The sequence below is a fragment of the Boleophthalmus pectinirostris genome, unplaced genomic scaffold (assembly GCF_026225935.1).
Source record: "Boleophthalmus pectinirostris isolate CB_2022bp ecotype Guang Dong unplaced genomic scaffold, ASM2622593v1 HiC_scaffold_21, whole genome shotgun sequence".
In the NCBI taxonomy this organism is placed as follows: Eukaryota; Metazoa; Chordata; class Actinopteri; order Gobiiformes; family Gobiidae; genus Boleophthalmus; species Boleophthalmus pectinirostris.
Window position 1 is genome coordinate 26,840,703 of NW_026571175.1, and position 24,281 is coordinate 26,864,983.

A 24,281-nucleotide genomic window follows, 5' to 3' on the forward strand; every position below is an offset into this window, starting at 1 on the left:
AGAAACAGAAAATGCTGTAGGACTACTTTATAAAAAAAAAATTGTGCCACTTTGGAGGCTTTTATTCTGAAACGTCTTCATCTTTTTTTTCAAACCCGGAAGTAAATGTCAACAAGGAGCAGTAAGTTGCCTTTTGCATTTATCCATGCGTTTACAGCTTTTAAAACGTTTCGTGGCAATTGTAGATGACGAGTTTTGCAATATTTTACAGAACACACATTTGCACTTAGTTTTGTATTGAAATTATCTTGCTTGCCATGATCATTGCTGGTTTTGTAGCCCCAATTGTTAGCAGCTCATACTAAAGTTAACAGCGAGGACATTGTGAATGCAACAACTAAAGTACACATAGATGACTAATGGAAACGTATTAGTCAACGTAATTGTACTGAAATTGTTAAAGGGTTCATATTAGGCTGTTTTCTGATCTATGTTAAGGTTTCCTCATCACAAACAGACCTGGAGTTGTGTTTTGTTTCATTCACACATGTTTAACACACAAACCCTGCAAATCCAGGTTGAATTCTTCTCTCAGACAGAAAACACTCTGTTCCACTTTGTCATGTGGTAATACAGGAAGTGCTCCACTGTATTTTTTCTTTTAATTCCATGCACTTTCACTATAATAATTTAGTTAATTTCAGACCTGGAATTGCCAATCTCTACTGAACTAAAAGGAGCTGTTCACTTGAAAACTACAGCTTCATGATATCACAAGGTAGAAAGGGGCATTTTGAGGTTTGGAGATGTAGACAAACTAATAATAAAGGGTTACTAAAACGTGTGAATGAAACAAAAGACAACTCCAAGTATGTTTGAGATAAAGTAACAGCATTTCACACAGAAATGCTAAAATATCACTTTATATCCTGATTTAGAAGTTTACAACATACATTTTTGCATGAATGATCTCTTTTTATGCAGCATAGTAAACAATAAACAACAAACTCAATACTAAAATCTTGCATACCAGAATAAAATGTATGTAAATACTGTGATGTTGTACCCACGTGATGTCTACTCTTTTAGACATAAATGTTTTTGGACTTAATATAATTTCAGTGTTTCCTTCAGGTTTTACAAGAATACAGTGGCCCAGACAATCCTTGTTTTGAAAAAATAATAATAATAAATTTTTTCTCTTATTACCTTATACTAATTCATAGTGCAGTTTAGTTTAGACTATGGGGGAACAGTTTCACTATGAGCGACCACCAGTCTTCTCTCTCCTCCTATTAATGGGAAACACTGAATTTAATAATAATCATAATTCTTCTCCTGTCTCTTGTTTAGGACCCTGAGCCTCCTGGATGTTGAGTGTCCGTGCTTTGTTTGGGATTGGTTTCCTGGTGTCCTCCCGGGCCTCTGCAGTTCTGTCTCAGCCTGGGACATGTCCTCTGCCTTCCGCCTCTAACTCTCACAGAAAAGACTGTTACAGCAGCAGACCTCAGTCCACTATGGCTCACAACATCAAGTATCTGGGGTAAGAGCGTTTGGTGAGGACAAAGAAGAATGTACAGTGAGTTCATGGCCAATGCTGATGGTTTAGAATCCAGAGAAACTGATGGACAATATCTCTGAGCTGATATGTAGCACAGATTTTGTTTATTTTCACCAAATGATCACATTTAAATGTACTACAAACTCACACACAGCACTTTTTTCCTCACAGACCTATGAGAGAGTTGTGTAGTCACATTTTGTGAAGTTATTTCTTTGCCCTAAAGTGCCCTCTTTTTGGATTTAAGGACATTACACTAAAAAGTGCAAATATCATTCCAGTTTAACGGACAACAACATTTCAGTCTATGTACAGTATAATGTAGGTTTTAGCCTTTTCTTTGCAAATGAAAATTAATAAATTAATTCTCTGTCTTTTCTCTGTCAGTCAGGAGGAGGCCCAGCACATTGATGAGGAGCTCTTCTCTGAGTACGGCTTCAGTGTGGATCAGCTGATGGAGCTGGCAGGACTCAGCTGTGCCACTGCAATCACCAGAGTGAGTCCATACTTTAAACAGGGACTTATGGGAACTTTCAGAATAACTTAAAACAGCAAGACAAAGTCTGTGATATTTGTGAGTTCACAAACTCACTCCAAGATGTTAACAACATGAAGGTTTCTTTTTTATTTAATGATCACAAAATATTAAACGTCTTCTCTGAAAATCTTCTAAGTTTAGAGATAAAATATCTGTGTGTTGGAATTGTTGCAATTGTTGTAATTCAAAATTATTTAGGGTTATAGCTTAGTTTTACTGCTAACATATTTATTTATTTTTTTCTCAATGAGTGTCTGGCTGTATTGAACACTGCCTGTATTCCCTCCATACATTAACTGTATGTCTAATCAGATTACCGCTGGAGGTTAATCTGATTACTCACATCTGTCATTTACCTCCATGGACACATTTCTTCCCATTGGCTCATTTAGAAAATCACATTTTGTACTGTTGTAAATCTGTTTTATTTAGAATAGAGTTCCTGGACAACTGTAAGACTTTTCTATCAAAACACTTCCATTACAAGTAAATAATTAAAAAATATAAGAAAGTTTTGTTTTAGATTTTTGACAGTGCATCACATTGTAATGGAATTTTAACGTTACAACATCAGATTTGTGTTGCTCTTTCTGCAGGCCTACCCGCTGTCGTCCCTGCTGAAGTCCAGACCCTCTCTCCTGGTGATTTGTGGACCAGGGAACAATGGAGGAGACGGGCTGGTCTGTGCACGACACCTCAAACTGTTTGTAAGTGTGAACTTTCAAATGAGTCAAAAGATAAGAAGCAAAAATCTTCTGATTTTTTTTTTTAATTTTTTCATAAATATTTAATTGTAAATATTAAGAGGCACAGTGGAGGCTGTTCAGACTCAGGATATATGATAATAATGATATACAATTATAGAAGACAAATGCATTATCTTTCACTCTCTCTCCTTCTTTCTCTTTCTTTTTCTCCCTTTCTTTTTACCACACCACTTACCACCCTTCTCTCTTCTCTCCTTCTGGCTTTCTCTCCTCTCGCCCACACTCTTGCCCCTCCTTTTATTTTCTCAATTTCTGTTTTGCTTGCTCACTTTCTCTTCTGTCTCTCTCCTCTTTCCATCCCCTCTCCTTTTTCTCTATTTCCTTCTGTCTCTCTGTCTCGTTCTTTCTTTCTCTTTGCACTCCTCTACTTTCCTTTCTCTCTCTCTCCCTTTTTCCTCTCTCTCTCTCTCTCGCTCTCCATTTCTCTCTTTCATTCTCTCTCGGTCTTTTTCTCTATTTCCTTCTGTTTCTCTCTCTCTATCTCCTTCTTCCCCCCTCTGTCTCTCTGTTTTTCTCTTGCTCATATTTTTACCTCTCTTTTTGTGGATGAAATTTGACGCAAAATGTTTTTGGACACAATAAAGGTCTGTTAAAAATCAAGTCTCTCTCGTTTTATCTCTCTCCCTCTCCCATCTCTCCCTCTCTTTATCTCTTTGTCTCCCTTCTTCCCTCTCTGTTCCCGTCTTTCAGGGTTATGAGCCGACGGTGCTGTACCCAAAGAGACCGAACAAGCCTCTGTTTCAAGGTTTGACCACACAGTGCGAGAAGATGGAGATCCCCTTCCTCACAGAGCTGCCTGAGGTCTGCATACTCTGAACACACACACTTTAATAAATAAATAATAATAATATGATAACAATAAAATATAAATAATCCTCATATATAAATAATGAACCTTTTACAGCTGCGGTTCAGCATTAAGCACCACTATTGATTCCCACATTATTTATTCATGTTTAATGGACTTTTGAGATTAATAATACAGACGATAGACCGAGGCAGTAATAGAATGCGTTTGAGTTCATGAACAATGGAAATGGCTTTATTAATCTGACCAGTTTAATTATTAGTGATTATTTAAAGATACACTGATCCCCCACTCGATTGTCCCCAAGGAGATGTTGCTTAGAGATGTGATTTACCTGCAATGTTTTATGGTGTGGCCTACAAGTTGATTGGTGTTGCTTCTCTACATATCTGAAGTATACCTTGTCTCTGTGGAGATAGATATGTTTAATGCCGTACTGCGGAACTTTCCAGGCGAAGTAGTAGTAGCAGACGTAGTGCTTTAACTCAGTGGTCCCCAACCTTTTGTGCGCCATGGACCAGTTTTATGGGGGGGTAGATAGAAGGAGGAGGCGCGGTGTCCTGTTTTAGTCCTGGTTTAGACCTGGGTTTAGACCTGGTTTAGTCCTGGTTTAACCTGGTTTAGTCCTGGGTTTAGACCTGGTTTAGTCCTGGTTTAGACCTGGTTTTGTCCTGGTTTTAAACCTGGTTTAGTCCTGGTTTTAGACCTGGTTTAGTCCTGGTTTTAGACCTGGTTTAGTCCTGGTTTAGTCCTGGGTTTAGACCTGGTTTAGTCCTGGGTTTAGACCTGGTTTAGTCCTGGTTTTAGACCTGGTTTAGTCCTGGTTTTAGACCTGGTTTAGTCCTGGTTTTAGACCTGGTTTAGTCCTGGTTTTAGACCTGGTTTAGACCTGGTGGGACATTCCAGGGAAAAGCAGTGTCCCTAGCATATTTCCATGGACACAACCAGGTGCTGGACTCTTACCAGAAAAGTTACATAGTGCACCTTTAACTAAATGTGTTTTTGTTTTGTCATACGATCCATGTGAGATAAAATAAAGGACTATCTCTCCCAAGCTTGAAAAATACGTGTACTCAAATTAACCAGGGTGTATTTGTTAATTTCTAAAGTGCATGTTGTTTTTGTTCTGTTCAGGCTGCTGTGATAGACGAGGCCTATAACCTGGTGATTGATGCTATATTTGGCTTCAGCTTCAAAGGAGCAGTACGGGAGCCTTTTGGGACAATTTTAGACACACTAAAGAAGACAACAGTCCCCATCGCCAGCATCGATATACCTTCTGGTCTGTCTGCCTTATAAATTACAGTTTATTACATCATCAAGGCAGCAGGCCCTACTGTATATAATGCAAAATTGACTCTTGTGAGCTTTAAGCCTGTTGTTACCTCATCAAAAACATCTCCAGAGTTGTGCTTTGTTTCATTCACACATGTTTCAGTAATCTTTTATTATTAGTCTGTCTACATCTCCAAAGCTCAAATGTTTAAATGAAAAAAAAAAACACAACTTCAGGTCTGTTTGTGACGAGGAAACATTATAAAATCTGAAAATAACATAATCTCGCCCCTTTAAGTTTAAGTAAAGTTTAAGTTTAGATGTTGTGTTTCTGTATTTGTGAATTCGAGCCAACTCTCACAAATTGTTACCCAGCAATAATATGATTAATTTTATATTTCACAGGCTGGGACGTGGAGCAGGGGAGCGCAGAGGGACTCCAGCCTGATATGTTGATTTCTCTGACGGCACCAAAAAAGTCTGCACAGATGTTCAGAGGAAGGTACCACTTTCTGGGAGGCCGCTTCGTTCCACCGGGTCTGGAGAAAAAGTATGACCTGAAACTGCCCCAGTACCCGGGCACAGACTGTGTGTTACAACTGTAGAGGCCGGACAGGTGCGCAGCGTAAGAATAAGAAACAGAACAGTAAATGTGTCTCATTTCATAATAACTACACCTTAATAAGCCTTAATGAAGCATAAACAAAGGCATAATTCATAATGAAGAAATAGTTTATTAAGAAAGAGTCTGGCTTAGTAACTCCTTAAAACCATGCTATGTAACTTTCAGCCAAAATTCAGCCAAAAATACTAAAATTAAAGAATATTTTTCATTTTAGTTGTGATTATTGCACTGTAAAACATAGAAAAGCATGCATCCTTCCTGTGAGTGGGCTTGCTTCTCCGCAAACCCGACTCTTATTTGGCCTGGAGGAGGGGCTCTTGCTGCTTGTTTCCACAGAAATGTTACCATATCTTCTACAGTTATGAAACGTATCTATCTCCAAGGAGAATGTTCTCAAGTATGGTTTAACTTTCTATTTCCATGGAATCATGCAAGTGAAGTGTCACCTCCAGAAAGTTACATACTGTTTCTTTAATTAAAGGGTTACGGTATTAATTTAGAGTCATTCATAATTAATTCATAATTATTAATAAACTATTTGTCCATTATGTCACTGACAGATATTTTCCCAAATTAAGCAGAATTATACAATACATATGTACAGCACTTTTCAATGTACTCAAATACACTTAATTCAGCTGAAATCTATTTAAATGATTTATTTGTTTCATCAGTTGTCCATTAATTCAGTTTAAAATCAGTAAGGTTTTAGTCTGCTCCAAATAAAAACATTGCAAAATATATTTTTAGTTTTTTGGTTTTGTGTTCTCTTGACCAAGGACTGGTAAAGTGGACAACACAGATTGCAACTGTGAGTGGGTGGAATTTATTAGCTGTAAGTGAGATTTTTTTCCGGACATTTTATGGAAAAGAAGCAAAAAAATCTGCATTAGAGCATGAGATGGATTTGTCACTTCTGAATTGATTTTTAATGCTGGCATACTGACTCAGAGCATTTCATGTGAGCTGTTCCCGGTCCTCAGTGGTCAGTATTGATCAAAAGTGATGCAATGTAAAGTAGCTATAATATGTGAAAAAAGCTACATAAATATAAAGGAAAGAAGATTATTTCGCCTATAAACTTCGAACAAGACCTTAAGCACTGTGAGCATGGGGGTAAAGTGTGAGGAGAGACATTCAGCAAGCAGTTGGAATCAATGTAGGCCTCAATATACAGTTTAACCCATAGACCATCCTGTAACATAAAATCATATATCTGAGAGTCTTTCTTAAATTGAAACTAAATGGACATCAAACAAAAGCATCATGACATTTTTTTCCAACACAAATATTTGTTCAGAATCATCACAGTTGTCCTTTTGGAGTTCTGAATGTTCTTTTCACCTCCCACTCATCGACTCCACTGAAAACTAAGATTTGTTAAGTTGATTTTTGAAAATTATACTGAGACAAAGCGTGAATGAAAACCCACACAGAAACGCTCAGAGGCTAGTAGAATAATCTGCGCACAGCTGTGATCAGGCTCAAATCATTAGATTGAAATGACTTGAAAATCACTTGAAAAATCATAGAAATAAGAAAAATTTTAGAAATGAGCGAAACATGGCTGACCCCATTATACTTTGCACTCCCATATATCATAAGATGCTTGGGCCGGAGCAAAACTCTTGATCCCAGAATACTTCGGCCACACAGGATATCAGAGAGTGGGAAAATGACCTAACTGATAATGCATTTTAAAAAAGCGCATAGGCCCTTTGTTCTTCATTCATTTCATCATGTAGGCTATCTGCAGAGAGCACTATATATGATGTTTCGGAATAGCGATACTAAAAATGTTGGAAAACCGGCACATCTAAATAGAGATGCCTTAATAGAGACTTGTCGTAATGAAGGGATGTTGGAATAGGCGGCAGATCCCGGCATCACACCCCAAGAGAATGTTCAAGGCATCAGCTCCAAAGTATCAGAACTAGACCACTCGATAATATTAAAGAAACTATAATTTTTTTGATGATAACAGAGAATGAGGTGCCCTATAGCAGGGGTGTCCAAACTTTTTTCATCAAGGGCCACATAATGAAGCAGAAGGTTAATTGAGGACTGTAGACTGGTCCTCAATACAGTGAATAATTGAAATATGTGCAAGTTTATCACATTAGAATGAGCTATAAGACTTTATTCATGCCAAGATCCTTAAAACCACACACTAAATTAAATTTAATTAATTAAATATCAGCTTTATCGAGGTAGATTTTCAACAAACTTGCAGTAAAAAGTTAATTTTTTATTGATGCAAGGTAATTTGGGCCAATTCACCTGGAAGCCCGAGGGCCAAGAAAAATTTGTCTGAGGGCCGCATTTGGCCCACGGGCCGTAGTTTGGACATGCCTGCCCTATAGAGATGAGGTCCTGAAACTCAGCGAGTGGTGTGCCACTAACAACTTGGGAACTAAGGAACTCATCCCTTGAACAGAGCCACCCCTGCCCCCCATACATCAACGGCGAAAGTGTGGAGTGAGTGGAGTCCTTCAAATTCCTTGGGGTTCACATCTCTGTGGATCTCTCCTGGTCAGTCAACACCTCAGCACTGGTCAAAAAGGCCAAGCAGCAGCTACACTTCCTGAGAGTGCAAAGGAAGTAAACTAAACACAAGGCCGCTGGTGACCTATCGTTCCACCATTGAGAGCCTACTGGCCTCTGCTGTGTCCGTGTGGCACTCGAGCTGCACAGAGGCTGACAACACTGCACAGGAAATTACTGGCTGCCCTCTGCCTTTCATATCCCCCATCTACAACTCCCGCTGTCTCAACAGGACTACGAACATCATAAAGGACAAAACACACCCCGGCTTCCTCCTCTTCAACCTGTTGCCTTCTGGCAGGTGCTTCAGGTCCATACCAGCCAAAACAAATAGACTTAGGGACAGCTTCTTACCCAAAGCTGTCACCATACTAAACTCAAGTTTGCGCTTTGAAGGAGCAGCTCTGGATCTCATTACACTGTGTATAATGACAATAAATCTATTTTATTTTGTGTTAGAATTGCATTAATATTCTGGTTTCAAAATCTAACCCTTTTCCTTGGTATCAAAATGATACTGTGACCACTCCAACTACAACAACTTTTATAACTACTAATATAATACTTGAACTAATAGTAATGTTCACTGTAACCATTCAATGACAACACACATCATTTCAAGTTTTCACATTTTTATTAGTACACCTTAGGTTTCCATGGAGATAGCAGTACATCTGGAAAGACTGTCTATCAGAACCCATTACGTTTTCTAAAGAACTTGACCAAACATTTGTAACATATTTAAGTAAGTGATGATTCATAAAAAGCTTTTGTCTTTTACAATCAACTTAACAGAGTCCCAGAGCAGACTCCCAGTAAATAACACTCATTATTCTAATATAAACTTATGCTATTGACAATGTGGCTCAATAATGCATAATAATGAGTTCTTCTTCTTGAGTTTAAGTGCAGGACATGCGGATAGTTAAAGTTAATGTATTTACAAGGCTGCTGGTACATGCTCGGTGTGAATGTGATTGGGTCTGTGTGTGGGGACAGAGGGAAACCACATCTGGAGAGGGGGACAGTCCACCCGGAGGACATGCAGACTGGAAGAAGATGAGGGGGATTTTTGGTCCATGGAAGAAGCCTGTCGAGAGGAAAAAAAATGCATGGATTAGAAAAGCACAGAATCATGTTTTTAATATGTTATCACAAGGGATGCACAATTTATTACTGGTATCAACCCAAATAGTGAAAAATTTGCTGGATCAGATATCGGCTTTCAGATATTGGTTCAGCAAATATTCTCACTGAGTCTAAAAATGTATCTTATAAGACTATTTCCTGGTTATAATCAGCCAGAATTCTCATAATGTTTGAACTTTAATTTACACAAAGTTGCTCAGTTGTTGTGGGATAAATAACACTGTGACACATTTGGATCAGTTTTGTCTTATTTTATTTTTGTTTAAAGGAAATAAATGCTGTTTTCAGTCTCTGCACTGGTATCGGTTGCTATAGCGATATCGGCAGCTGTAGTATCAAAATCAGTATCGGAACTGAAAAAGCTCCATCTCTTGTTATTGCACATAATTATTTGGCAATTATATATTTTTTCTTTTACAAGTGGAGCTAAATTATTACTTTGAATGTAAGAGGTGGGGACTTGCAAGCCATGACTTGGACTCGAGTTAGACTTCAGTCACTATTTTAGGACTTGAGCCTTGACTTAATAAAAATAGACTGAGACTTGGGACTCGACTTGGACTTGAAGCTCAGTGACTTGGGACTTGACTTGAACTTGAGCCTTGTGACTTGAGACTTGCTATTCTGACTGTAATGATTCCCACTGAGATTTTGACAAGACATTTAAAAAGGAAAAAAAAAGCATTTCAACAACTCTTCTATTAAATACTCATATATAAATATACCATACATTTTTAAGTACAATTTAGTTTAAAATTCATATAAATTGCAAAAATCTAGGCTATATTTGGTACTTTTGGTTTAAAGACTTGAAAGGACTTGAAGCTCAAACGAGTCAGACGACTTGGACTTGACTTGGACTTATGGGCCAGTGACTCGAGACTCGACATGGACTTGCCTGTATTCGACTTGCGACTTGACTCAAACTTGAGGTCAAAGACTTGAGACTTACTTGAGGCTTGCAAAATAACGACTTGGTCCCACCTCTGATGAATGTTAATGACACTTCGAAGAGTAGAAAAGTGAAGCTATTACTAAAAACTGTATAATGATTGAAATTTTGTGGTCTCTAAACATTTGATTTAATTTAATGTTTAACCAAAAGATCCACAGACAACTGAATCCGGTGTTAGTAAAATGCTATATTTACCAGGCTAATAATCTTAGAAGAAAGAGACCCTTACATTTTATTTCTACTCAAACATTCTCATTATTTATTTTTCACCACTGTATCCATGTGTGCGTGGTGTTGTCTGCGCTGAGGTTGTATTGTGTAGTTTATGCAAACACTGAACAGGCCCATTTCATGCGATCACCTATTATATTATATTTTATATATATATGTATATGTATATATATATATAAATATATATATATATATATGTATATTTATTATATTTAAATATCAGGCAGCAGACAGTGAGTTATGGATAGATAATCACAGACAGCATGTTAAATCCTTTACTAGGATTTAAATGCTTCACTGAAGGAGGTTTTTGAGAACAGCAGCAGTAGAAAAGCAAAAAATAAAAACATTCAAGATAAATAAGGACTTTAACGATTCTCTTCAAAAAACCAAACAACAAAAATAAACACTATATATACTTTTTACTTTGAATTTTTTTCGAGCATCTATCTGTCTATCTAAATTATAAAAAGTATGAGCGTCGACATACCTGTGTTATTCTCCGACCTGTACTCCGGCCATGTTGTCTTTACTTTCTGATGCTATCGCTAAATATTCAGCATTTCTGCAAAAAATAAAAGACAGAAAAATTCAAGTAAAAATCTGAAGTGATCGACTTTTCATTGAAACAAAACTGAGAAACTTGAATGAAACAAAGTAATGTTTTTGAGATGGTTTGATCCTTTGTGACTTACAGGAGGGAGGTTTTGGGTTTGGTTTTTACTGAGAGCGAGACAGATACAGAGGACAGAGGTACAGAAAACACAACACACACAGACAATGGACACGAATCACAAAAATCAACAAATCAGAAAATCATAAACTGAGAAACTGTTAAAATAAGAAAAGCGTGAGTGATGTTTGAGATGTTTTCAGATGTGGGCGGTTGAAACAAAACGCTAGAAACTGAAATTGTAATATTTGTTAATCTAATCATGATAATAACCTATTGTCATTAGAGGTTCACAGTGGTGGAAAAAGTACTCAAGTAAAAGTAAAAGTACAAATAAATAACAAATCTACTTCAGTAAAAGTACCTGTCTAAAAATTTACTTAAAGAGTAGGGATGTAACAATAACCGAAATATCGTGATATCTTATCGTCAGAGTTCTCACAATAATATCGTGGACCATCAAAATATATAGAATTACAAGTGTCTTTGCTTAAATTAAGAGTTATGGTGTAGCAATAGCTAAAAAAAGACAGAGGGAACTACATAGACCATGATCCTTTGTAAACTACATGAAGAAGTAACAGTTCTAAGCACTTTTAAGTCTTAGTTCTTTGCATTAATTCTTGTCAAGGCATTTTAAGAGGAAAAAGTAGCATACTGACAGTTTTGTTAGTCTTCACAAAATATCACAATAAATATCGTATTGTGAGATGTAAATCGTGAAAATATTGTACCGAGAGATTTGAATTTTGTTACATCCCTAATCGTGAGCCTCCCCATCATATCGTGAGCTTTCCCATGATATCGCAATAAATATTGTACCATGTTGTTCATATCGTGACAATATCATATTGTGAGACTTAGATATCGTTACACCTCTATTAAAGAGTAAAAAGTATTTCAGATTTTGAGGTCTAATAAATATAATCCCCCTCAGAATCCCCACATCTGAGCTACATCTGCCAAAACAAAATATTAAAATACATTCACAATGCTCCATAGACTTTGCATGCACAATATTCACCAACATCACTCTTATATTTGATTCACTGAGTAATCAAATTATACATATTATACTACATACATACAAACTAACAAGGCATGGTCATCTGCTTTAATTAGCCTGGGATATTCTCTTTTAATGCTCTTATTATTTTTAAAGCTTTATTTCTATTTAGCATTTGAGTCTCCAGTGTCATCCTGAATATTTAATGAAATAAACCCAACAAACCCAACAAACCATGAGAGCAAAAATGCCAAACTGACAATACAAAAAATTTCTAATGCTGTTGGAGAACATAACTTGTTTTTGCTAGTAACAAAAATGTGCAATTTGTATTTTTTTCCCCGTAAGTGTGCTTTTTTTCCATCAAGCAATCATTTTATTGCACATTTTAGTTGATTGAACTAGAGATAGACCGGTTGGCCGATATTTGGACTTTTTAGCCTAAGCCTTAAAGTTCTAGCATGGGTCAATATTTTTGTTTGGGCCAACCAGAATACGCCCACAAAGCTTTATTTTAACACTTCAGTGCTGAAAGGGCACTGCAGAAATGTGACTACACTGTTCTTTTATAGGTCTATGGTAAAAAAAAAAAAAGAACTGAGGGTGAGTTTGTGGTAAATTTAAATTGAATCATTTGGGGAAAATAATCAAAATCTGTCCAACATATCAGCCCAAAAATATCGGCAGTATCAGCACTGGCCATGAAAAAACAACAACATATCAATCAGTCGATCTCTAAAGACAATTTCGTAAAGTGTAGTTTGACACTCTTGCTGCAGATGAACTGGAGAACATTATGGTATCAACATTATAGACCCATATGAGGCCTTTTTACACAGTTGTCCTTTACTAATATTGGCTGCCTTGACAACAACAAGTACGCTGTTTTTGTTGTTTGAAAATAATTCTCAATAAATCACTAAATTGCTGCTGAAAAATCACAGAAGTTGGTTAGGTCCAAAGGTGCCAATATTATTAAACTGCCCTGTATTCATGGGTTTCAGCTTCCTGTTTTGATGCACCATTTTGAGGACTTTTTTAATCATTATGGCAATAGTCCTCATTTTTCATCATTCTGAAACCCATGGATATAAGATGTGTGAGTAAACATTGAATTTAGACTCACGCAGCTTCCCGTAGCGCCTCCTCCCCGGCCGCCGCTATCTTTCTGTAGCAGTATATCATTTCGATGAGGAGCCAAACCTGCAGCCCGATGATGGACACGTACATCATCACCTCGGAGACGATGGAGGCGGTTCCTCTGGTCGCTGCGAAACAAAAACAGCCACACGCACAGTTATACAGGAGAAGAATCATATCACTTTATATAGGCTCAGTACTGTATTATACAATGCTAGTGATGGGGAGAATACTTTGAGAATGTATTTAGTTCCAAAATACTGAAAACCTGCATTTAAAAGTATTTTACAGTGTCTTTTGATACATGGTCCAATCAGAGTACTGTGTTCATTCACATGTTTGAGTAACCCTTTATTATTATTATCACTCTGGTCCACCTTGAATCTAATGAAGCAGTAGTTTTCAAGTTAATGGCTACATTTTACCTCTAGTTTAGGCCAGACTGCAAATTCCAGGGCTGAAACTATTCAAATGATTTTAGTGAAGATGTGTGGAGTATAAAAACACAGTGGAGCACTTCCTGTATAACCACATGACATCACAGGGTGGAACAGAGTGTTTTCTGTTTTGGAAAAGAACACATTAAATTATTATTATACAGAGGCAGAATCATATGGACTTTACATGAGCTCAGTACTTGGGCTGAGTTTCATTCAGAAGTTGCCGATACGATACAAACCTCGATACATAGGCCACGATACGATACATATCTCGATACAGTGAGCTTGCGATTCGATACAATAAGGTTCAATTAAAAATAAAGGCTAAATCATGACTGTGATACTAAAAGTCTTTGTAAAACCACTTCTTGTGCAAAGTTAATATGAAACACAAACATTTTAGTCATCAAAACAGTGAAAATGACAAATGTGCCGCATAAATGAGTTTCCTTCCACTAAACAAGCAACAAAACTGTAGCGCTGTAACAAGATAATTTAGTAAAATATACCAAAAAATACTCTTGCCGATATATCGATACATCAGCCCATGATATCAATACTGTATCAGTACATTAAACAATACGATATATCGATATTTCAATATTTTTGCGCACCCCTACTCAGTACTGTATAATACAATGCCAGTGATGGGAAGGATACTTTGAGAATGTCTTTACTTATTCAATACTGAGTACCTGCAATAAAAACATATGTCCAATCAGAGTACTGTATTCTGAGTTCACTGAATACTTCTATATCAAGTTGCATTTAAATTATAGAGTAAAGATGTAAAAGCATTACAAACAGCTTCATATTTGTTTCACTGTTTTTAAAGCATTTCCTATCACTAAGACATGGGCTTAGACAAACTTTATTGATCCACAAGGGAATTTTTTTGGACACTGTAGGTCACACATTACCATAAATATAATAACAAAGAGCAAAAATATAAACAATTGTAAAAATAAATTCAAAATAATTGCCAAAATGTAGCAAAAATAACAAGAAACTGGTGTCAAATACTAACTGGAGATGGAAAAATCACACAGGCACTCACCACAAGAAAGGTGTTTCATATTTTTCTCTCTAATTCTGTGCAGTTTGAAATCTAAATACACAATCAAATACTGTAGTATTGTATTGTATTTCTCTGATTTTAGAGAAGTAAGAATATCACTAAATGAAAAAGTAATTGTACCAAAAACAGCTACTCGAAATTAGTATTCTGTACAAAACACAGACCATATAAACTGAATATTGAATGTTCCAAAAGATTCTCACTGCACTGGCCTCTGTCATGAGAAGCTGAAAAGAAATCTGACTTTCTGTTCATGATGAGATAAAATATGACGTAGCATTGACCTCCTGCTTTGAATGTGTTTCAATAATAGTTCCTACAAAAACGTTTGTGAACTCTCCCATTTACACCAGAGACCGGGACCCGCTGCTTTTTCATTACTTGATGAGAAGTGCAGTGTAAATGTTGCTGCTGCAGAACTTTAATTTCCCTCGGGATCAATAAAGTCTCTCTCTCTGTCTCTCTGTGTCTCTCTCTCTCTCTGTCTCTTTCTCTCCACTGCTTCTCTATCTATCCATCACACTATCTATCTATCCATCACTCCACCCGCCCTCTCTCTCCCTCTCAGTCTCTCTCTCTTTTTCATTATACACATACAGTGTGTATAAGTACATGTATAAGTACATGTAGTACGTGTAACTCCACTGTTCAGTCCTGGTCTGGAGCTCTTTAGTTCAGTGTGCACAGTTTGTAGTGGGTTAGCCTCTTTTGTCAGTGTCTCTTGGAATAAAAGCTTTAATAACAAAGAACAATTCATCTTCGCAGTTAAACACAATGAAAACTCTGCCAATATTAGTCCATGTTTTACTTTTCTCTATTCAAGTCTTTTTGTGTTTTCTATGGGAGCTGATTCAAAGTGGCCAATGCCAATTCTCTTTTCTATCTTGTTGCAGTCAGTGCTAAGTGAAAAGGAGTGGCTTTGTTAGCTTCAAAATTGTGCCAAGGGGTGTAATTTAGCCCAGGAGGGAGTCCTGAGATTTTAAGACTCTATTTTGATTCAATTTTATATTTAAAACGTAGTCAGGAGATGGTAAGAAGGCCAATCCTGTCTATTTCCTAATATTTAAAGTACATTTAATGATATATTTATTTGCAGAAAAACATTTTTATGTGCAAACTGTCATTAGGTTTGGCCCACCAGGTAAAAACACTTTGGGCACCCCTGACCCAGTATAACCCCCTCCCCCTTTTTAACATTATAAAACTATAATGTCAATTTAACAAAGCTCCGACAACATGTAAATGCGCTGTACATGGTTTTGACTTAAAACATGAAAACAGAATTAATTCATTTTAAACATTTTAAAGTCCAGTCATTCCTCAGTGCTCCTAAGCCACAGCATCCTAATTATTCATCACAATGAATTCATAAACGCATTTCACTTTCAGAGCCCAGAGCAGAGATTTGCTTTCACGCCGCTGTTTACAACAAGAGACTCTGGAACAAACTGCTCCCCGATATGTGCTCCATCAGACTTTGTCCTGTTTAAATCCAGGCTCAAAACTTATTTTCAGACAGTCTTTTACACTTTGCACAATTAGTTTCATTTCATTGTTTAATGTTTTGCATGTTTTATATTGTGTTCATTTTATTCGAAAGCACTTTGGTCATCTTGAGTGTTGTTAAGGGCTCTATAAAAAGACTGATTGATTAAGAACAACTAGCATCCTAACAGCACACTTCTTGGTTTGCAGATTATAAAAACACTTTATAATTAGATGCAGACAGCACACATTGGTCTCATTTTGATCCTAACACCTGTGTACTTAGAAAAAAACAGATTTAATGATTTATTATATGAATAAATGGGTAAGACAAAAGTTCAGTACCTTTGGCGACCACAGTGAGGTGCACCACTTTGTTGACCACAGTGCTGTACTCAAAATCGTTCTCGTAGGTGAGGATGCGGTTAAAGAAGCAGCGGTAGGTCCCGGAGTCGTTGAAGGTGACGTTGAGCAGGTAGATGGAGGCGTCCTGGATGTCGTTCCCGCGCTTAGAGCCGTTCCAGTCTATGCGATCCATGAAGTGATCGTGCTCCACTGTAGGACCATCTTCATTGTAAGAGTAGATCTGAAACAAGAGGAAATGTTAGTCTTTCATTCAGTCTTTTTCTCTTTTTTGTCTCTTTTTCTCTTTTTATTCTCTTCTCAGCAGTTTCTCTTTGTTATTATCATATATTGTGACGAGTGAGCTACTGTGTGCAAGTAATTTCCCTTGTGGATCAATAAAGTTTGTCTAAGTCTAAACCAATTTCAACAATACAAGATTAAGGCACACATGTATTGGTAGTATTATATATCATTTGGATACTTTCTGTACAGGTGTAGAAGATGGGCTCTTGACATTAAAGGTTCAATATTATTTAAAATGGACTCCTGTGAGCTTTAAGTCCTGTTATAATGCTGTTACCTCTTCAAAAACATACATGGAGGTGTTTGTTTTGTTTTATTCCCACACGTTTTGTAACTCTATATTATTAGTCTGTCTATACACTACAGGTCAAAAGTTTTAGAACACCACAATTTTTTCATTTTTTTTTACTGTTTACATATTCTGATTTCTTGATTCATGAAAGTGTCCCCCTTTGGCAGATATAACAGCTGAACACACTCGTGGCTCGTTCTTTTTACGATAGAAATCAAATATTCTTCAGAAAGTTCTTCCCAAGTCTGTTGCAGAAGTTCCCATAAATGTGTGGCACTTGTAGGTTGCTTGGTTTTTACTCTTCTGTCCAGTTCATCCCAAACCAACTCGATGGGGTTTAAGTCTGGAGACTGTGCTGGACACTCCATGTTTTCAAGCCCACCATTTTGTTCTTTTTTCGTGAGGTAGTTTTGGCAGAGCTTGGACTTGTGTTTTGTTATATTTTATCTTTTTTTTTTTTAAACTTTGGCTGTTCAGTATTTACCTTTGTACCATTTCAAGCTCTTCATTGGACTTGCACGACTTGAATTGCAGTAAATAACTGGAAAAATTTGAGTGTTCTAAAACTTTTGACCGGTAGTGTATCTCCAAAGCTGAAGCTCAGTTCCACCTTGTGATGTCATGAAGCAGTAGTTTTTAAATTAGCAGATACTTTTACCTTTAGTTGAGTAGAGACTGGCAATTCCAGGGCTGAAATCATCCAAATGATTCTAGTGGAGGTGTGTGGAGTCAAAAAACAGAGTGGAGCACTGCCTGTATTACCACATGACATCACAAGGTGGAACAGAGTGTTTTCTGTTTGATGAGAAAGCAATTAAATCCTCTCCCTAATATAGAGCTGGCTCCAAATTCTCCATGAGCTTCATTTGATTGGAGCTGGACACTATGGGTCACGTCACACTCCCTTAGTCCACTTCTTTACAGTCTATAGTTACAATCGATAAAAGCTAAAAATATATCTATGCACTTAATTTTTCTCAGAACTATATTTTGCTGTTCCATTTCTCAGAACTATACTTTACTGCCCCCTCGTATTTTCTCTTGGTTGTTGTAAACAGAAACAGAAATAAATCCTCTCTAACGTGATGAGTTTTAAGGCTTAAATAACACGTCCAGTACAGATGACACTGCACAAGGTTAACTCGCCTGGTCCAGCCCACAGCCCATTGATTTGTGTGGTGTGAAATATCTCTATTGATTTTAATCTGAGCCTGACCTTCAACCCCTGTTTGGTCATGTGATCGGGGATGTGGCGTTGTTATGGGAGCCAAACAGGAAGAAAGGGAGAGGGACTACAGACAGGAGTTTATAAATAGATAAAACGTGGTGTGGGTGGCTATTTTGTACCAGAAAGTCGAGTCAGTCTAAATCAATCACAGCCTGTTTGAAAGGGTACCATTATAGCGAGACAATAGACAAAATATAGATGCGACAATTATTAATAAAACAATAAAATCTGCAAAGAATGAAAGACTTACTGTTATTTTCACTGTGATCAGAATGGGTGTTTCATATATACACAGGACTTTGGTTGTCTCAAAAATAGAAGAAATGTATTTAGTTTGATAGACTCTAAACTCAAAACTCTGGGTTTCTAGAAAGGGGACATAAAATAATAATATATATTACAGGGCAGTGGTCCCCAACCTTTTTGCGCCACGGATCGGTTTAATGTCAGACAATATTTTCAGGGACCGGCAGATATTACGACAAAATAAAATGATACAACCAACACAAAAACAGTGGTATTTTGTAAATATATTAATAAATGTTTCCAAAGACATCTGTTTTTTACTCATTTTGCAGCTTGTAGGTTTAATATTAGTGTTAATGTACCACGTGACCGAGACAAGCATTTTCACATGTGTCAAGAGTGAGTCATAGACGGCTGTAATGGAGAGAATTTGGTCATTTTTCAAAATAAAACATGATTCAGACTAATTAAAAAGGAAATGATGTGAGTTATTTATTCTTTCTGCGCAGCCTGGTACCAAACGACCCACAGACACGTACCAGGGATTGGGGACCACTTTTATAGGGAATAAAGACAACAGTATCAAATGTTGAGGCCCAAGTTGCATTGCCTGGCCAGCAATTACACTATTTTCATATACTATACAAAAACATGTAAAAAAGAAAAGATAGAAATAATAAATATGATTGAAAAACACAACAAACTTCTCCAGAATCAGTGAGTAAAGCACTAAATCATTTTCATCTGAATAAGAGAAGTTTGGTTGATGACTTTCTCAATTTCTCATAGTCACTGAAATAAATAAATCTGAGTGGACCACAGACTGTATAAAGAACTGGACTAAGTGAGTGTAATGTCATGTTCAGCTCCAGTCAAATGAAGCTCACAAGGCCAACAGTTATCGGAGCAAATTTGAAGCCAAGTTTGATATTTGGAATAGGAATTTATTGGTGTACAAAATAGCGAAATAAAAACACCAGGATCATGCGGGGTAGGTTAATACGGCCATTTAAGACCAAAATAATGATAAGGTTGCAGAGAGTGGTGACAATTTTTCAATATAAAGTCTGTTTGGAAGGCTCTGAGGAGGAGGTCGTGACCAGACTGTAGTGATGTCTGTATTTAAAATAATCGCTTAGTGGGCTCCCTGCTTTCTGCACAGTGCTTTAGGCTTGAATTCACCGCTGCTTTCTTATTTCACATAATACCACAAAAAGGAGGTCAAATAAATTCAAACAACATATTTTTTTCTAACTATGTAGTCTGAGTTTGCTCCAGGTTTGTTCAGGCACCCAGAATGATTAGCCCTGCTGTGATATTGATCTGATCTGCAGCCTCTCAGTGTGGAGTCTGTGCCCTCTGAGCCTCTGCCTCTCACACAGGAACAGGTCAGCTCTGAATTATACATCAAGTCTTTGTGTCCAAACCTTTAACTGTGTGAATAAGAAGTGCCTGCGCTGCCTGCAATTACTGCAAAATCATGAGTGTTAGAAGAACAAATTGATGAGTAATACAATTGGACACAGACCAGACTATGAGCTGCATCCTGGTGTAGAAATATCTGGCAATGGTGAAATGAAATTAATTGGATTTGGGTGAGTTAGTAATAATCACCAAGAATATTTTGTTTTTGTTGGTTTCAAAATATTTGCAACTGAGAAAAATAAATCTGCCAACAGTGTTAGTAATAAATAAGCAGTGGTGAAACATAAAAGTAAAAGTTGTACTGTACTGAGCTTTAAATTTTAGGTATCTGTTACTTTACTTGAGTACATTTTCAAGTGGATATTTTTTACTTTTACTTTACTACATTTGAGAAGCTATTTGCACTTTCTACTCCACAAAATTCTGAAGTGGACTGAAAAGTAAAAGCATTTTTTTATGATAGTTTGAGTTCTGCTGAAAAGACTGTAGGGTTTATTTGAACACATTTGTAATTTGAGCAAACAAAAATACACAAATAAAAACCGTTTCAGAAGTGCTCTGTGTGCAGCTTTTCCACTACCTACTTGTCCCCATGGAGATGTTACTGCTTGGCCTGAAATGTTCCATGGTATGGACATTAAACTTATCCATCTAGCATTTGTTCATTACAGTGTTTCTATTGCTCAAAAATACAATAATTCCTTCTGTGAAGAGAGGCGCCCCTCCACAGATCTGAACTGTAATGTGGCGCAGTGCTGTAACCTGATTGTGCTAAATACAATGGTGTAGTGGAGATTTTCTAAGTGGGGGTATGCGATTCATGACTGAACCAGGACTAAACCAGAACTGAACCAGGATTAAACCAGGTCTAAACCAAGACTGAACCAGGTCTAAACCAGGTCTAAACCAAGACTGAACCAGGTCTAAATGAGGTCTAAACCAGGACTACACCAGAACTAATCTTGGACTGAGAGAAAACCTCGAGCCCGTGGAGCAGGGTGTCCGCAAAGCACAATCAGGTGATGGCTGTGCTGAGCCCCGTGAGGTGTGGAGTTCTGCGCTGGTCCTTTTGCCTGCGGTCACCCAACGGTCTATATGGGCGCACCTCTGGGCCTGTCCCGACACTCAGTCCTGGTTTAGTTCTGGTTTAGTCCTGGTTTAAACCTGTTTTAGTCCTGGTTCAGCCCTGGTCTCTCATGTCTCAGGTCACTATAGGACAGTACTGGAGACATCTTGAGCCTATGCAGGTTGTTTTCACCATTGCCAATAGCTCCGGTTTGACATTTAAGTTGTAGGTATTTTATATTTGTTATTTTTTATATCTCATGTTGAGAGAAGTGTGTGTACGGCGTACCTCAGTGTAACACGCCCACTACCCTCCTGGCTAAATAGGTTTAATCAATACTGTGGAACAAAGCAGTAACATTTCTGTGGAGACATCAGGTGTTGGACCCTCCACTAGAAATGTTACGCAGTACACCGTTAAGAAAACCAGACTCACGTGCACAAAATCGGCCTCTCCTCTGGCTCTGAAGTACCACTCCACAGTCGCAGATCCTGGGACTTCACTGCGGCGTTTACAGGAAATACAGCCCACTTTGAATCCTTTTCCAGCCACTGCCTCTGTGTCCGAGTCCACCTCTGCACATGCCCCGTCAGACTCTCCCACTGCGCCGAGAGAAATCAGGAAAAGCAAAGGATTAGATGATTTAAAAGCAAGAAAAGCACTTACAAGATTTAACAACGAGGCTATAATAGAACTGGCAAACTCAGGGCTAGTTGGACACATATTTTCTTTGGTTTATTTTTTGTTCCCGCTGTCCTGTTCTATCTCTTAGAGGTGCACAGCTCTGATACTAGTATCAGATATTAACGCCAATACTGGCACATTGGTGGACATTGATATATTGACATCAGTTCAGCCGATATCCTGGTTGGGCAGATATGAATCTATGTAATACAGTAGCGTGAGCTGACTTTGATGGGTTGGCAAGCAGACTTGGGGTGGACATCAATATTTAGTCGATAACAATTCAATAACACTACTTTTTATGAAACCTGCATTGAAAGTTTGTATATTTATTTTTACTCACATTAATTACATGTATACTGAGCCATTTTGGGGTCAAATTAGAGAGACCCAGACCATATAGTTTATTAATATTTCTATATATTGGACTGTATTTGACACCCTCTTTGTACAAAAAGGGCAGTTTGTTTCTACTCCTACACTTTGTTTATACAGATGAGCCTTAAGGACTGTTGTTATCTATGTAATTATTATTATCCATCAAGAAGGAAAACTAAATTATTTGGATATAATTACAAACTATTTAGTTATACTTTTGACACATGATGATTTTAGACTTTTTGGGGCAACCACTGCTTGCCTTGACTGCCCTGACCACACGACCTGGTGTAATAAGATTATTTCCATGTCGTTGTCAGACCAGAAAGTATCGCGACATCATTTCCAATAATGTCCAAATAATTCCCCATGTACATCAATAAAGTTTGTCTAAGTCTAAGTTTTCTGTAGTTACTTGAGGGAAAAATTACAGCTACATGAGACATTCGGATCAGTTTTTTGTTTTATTTTATTTTTGTTTAAAAGAAATAAATGCAATTGTCAGTCTCTGTACTGGTATATGCTGATTTCCGGTATTAGCAGATACTTAAAGCTATAGTTGGATCAGTGCATCCCTACTATCAGTGCCATGCTTTGGAAAATCCTCTTGAATATAATCTTTTAAATGGCCTATGCTGATATATTGTTGGTTAAAAAAATTACCCCTCATCACACTTTTTAAGCTTGGGCTGTGGGTTATTATATTTACAGTAAAATATACCAATTAGTTAATAAGGAACTGAGAATTTGCAAGCACGGTATTTTTACTTTACGTTAAACCTGACCTAATGATAAACTGGCTAATGGAGTACTCATAACCAAGATGCACCTGTTGACCTAAATATTTTTTTCCATAAAACTTTTTAAGTGGGTTAGTGAGTGGAAACTACGCCACCAGGAAAAGTAAAAACTTGCAGGTGCCAAGTAACCTGGATAAAAAAACTGTATTTTAGTCTATTTAGAGAAAATAAAGTATAGGACTGTAACAATTCTGAAACACTTTCTTTATAACATGATCCCACAATTAACTATTTATACTATTTATACTTTCATACATGTTACAAGCCCATCACTTACCGAACAGGGAGGAGAGCAGAGCCAGGATCAGGAGGTGAAAAACTGCCTTGTAAGCCATCTTTTTATTGGATCTCAAAAAGAACAACTTCATATTCCTTTTAGACTTTGGACTGAGCCCCTCTGATGCTATCCCTTAATGGATCTAAAATATTTACAGTAATGTATAATGTATCTGCTATAAGTAAAGTGCTGATTGAAAATGTCGTGTCAGGAAAGTACACGCTAAACATGCATTTTTGTGGCCAAGGCCGTACACACTTGTAACTAAATGGTCTTATGAGGTCTTTGGCTGTAAGCAGCAACAATTGAGTGAAAAATACAGCTGTTATTGCCACAGGTTCCTATAATTTTATCTGGAAAGACTCAGATGAAAGCTTTCTGTTTAAATTAAATGATACTGCCCAGGTCTTTTCACAGTGCTTTTTTCAGATAACCTGAGATGTGATTATCTTTGTTCCCTGAGGTACTATAGTCTGATTACGCACACAATAATAAAACGTGATTCTTTGAATTGCATTCCAGACAACACTAAGGGTTAAAATACATAATGCAACATGCCAAGCTACTGATAAACTACACCATGCCGATGCATATGTGAAAAATGTGCATGCCTTATGGTTTAAAGCCAGTGAGCTACTTTTAACACGCTACTGGTGACGCTTACAAGCTACAAATGCTTATATTAAATTCTAAAATATGAGTGTACTGTCCTGAAATAGAGGCCCAGTCCGTGTCGAGCCCAAATACGCGCCGTCTTGTCGTTGTCTTGCGTTGACAAATGCAAAATTTTATCTGATGGTCCCGTGCTCCGAGAGGAGATGTCTCCATTGGGCTGGCATCGCAGTTAGAAATATCGTAGTGCCAGTCAAAAGGGCACACAGCTGAAAAGACAAATAAAATGTGCGTATGAGCCGCGTGTGATGGAGCCGTCCTCTGGAGCAGGTTTATCTGTGCGCCACAGACGCACCTCTGCACGGGCTGCTGCAGAGACACTGCGGTAAAACCAAGGTCCCTTCACGAGC

At 37.4% G+C, this 24,281-nt stretch overlaps 2 protein-coding genes across 2 annotated transcripts; one reads left to right on the plus strand and one right to left on the minus strand.

Annotated features, from left to right (window-relative positions):
- Positions 1 to 82: 82 nt before the first annotated feature.
- naxe (NAD(P)HX epimerase) lies at positions 83 to 6,255 on the plus strand. Its single transcript, XM_020934407.2, has 7 exons — positions 83 to 121; positions 1,294 to 1,483; positions 1,889 to 1,997; positions 2,636 to 2,746; positions 3,497 to 3,607; positions 4,749 to 4,896; positions 5,295 to 6,255. Exons 2-7 carry the CDS (start codon positions 1,311 to 1,313, stop codon positions 5,492 to 5,494), a joined length of 852 nt encoding a protein of 283 aa, XP_020790066.1. The 5' UTR covers positions 83 to 121; positions 1,294 to 1,310; the 3' UTR covers positions 5,495 to 6,255.
- Positions 6,256 to 8,722: 2,467 nt separating this feature from the next.
- Positions 8,723 to 24,218, minus strand: LOC110168893 (sodium channel subunit beta-1-like). The gene is made up of 6 exons (XM_020934384.2): positions 23,260 to 24,218; positions 21,556 to 21,722; positions 16,561 to 16,801; positions 13,199 to 13,340; positions 10,884 to 10,958; positions 8,723 to 9,148 (listed from the first exon to the last, which is right to left on the minus strand). The coding sequence occupies exons 1-5, from the start codon at positions 23,348 to 23,350 to the stop codon at positions 10,889 to 10,891; spliced, it is 711 nt and encodes a 236-aa protein (XP_020790043.2). The 5' UTR covers positions 23,351 to 24,218; the 3' UTR covers positions 8,723 to 9,148; positions 10,884 to 10,888.
- Between the last annotated feature and the right edge of the window lie 63 nt (positions 24,219 to 24,281).

Bases quoted from the DNA above. Each gene is read 5' to 3' on its own strand.
- naxe (XM_020934407.2), top strand. From the start codon at position 1,311: ATGTTGAGTGTCCGTGCTTTGTTTGGGATTGGTTTCCTGGTGTCCTCC. The intron at 3,608-4,748 runs GTCTGCATACTC...TGTTCTGTTCAG, and splicing joins TCCTCACAGAGCTGCCTGAG to GCTGCTGTGATAGACGAGGC. The intron at 4,897-5,294 runs GTCTGTCTGCCT...TATATTTCACAG, and splicing joins CAGCATCGATATACCTTCTG to GCTGGGACGTGGAGCAGGGG.
- LOC110168893 (XM_020934384.2), bottom strand. From the start codon at position 23,350: ATGAAGTTGTTCTTTTTGAGATCCAATAAAAAGATGGCTTACAAGGCA. The intron at 16,802-21,555 runs GTGAGTCTGGTT...CTCTTGTTTCAG, and splicing joins GAGAGGCCGATTTTGTGCAC to ATCTACTCTTACAATGAAGA. The intron at 13,341-16,560 runs GTACTGAACTTT...TTTGTTTCGCAG, and splicing joins CCTCACTGTGGTCGCCAAAG to CGACCAGAGGAACCGCCTCC.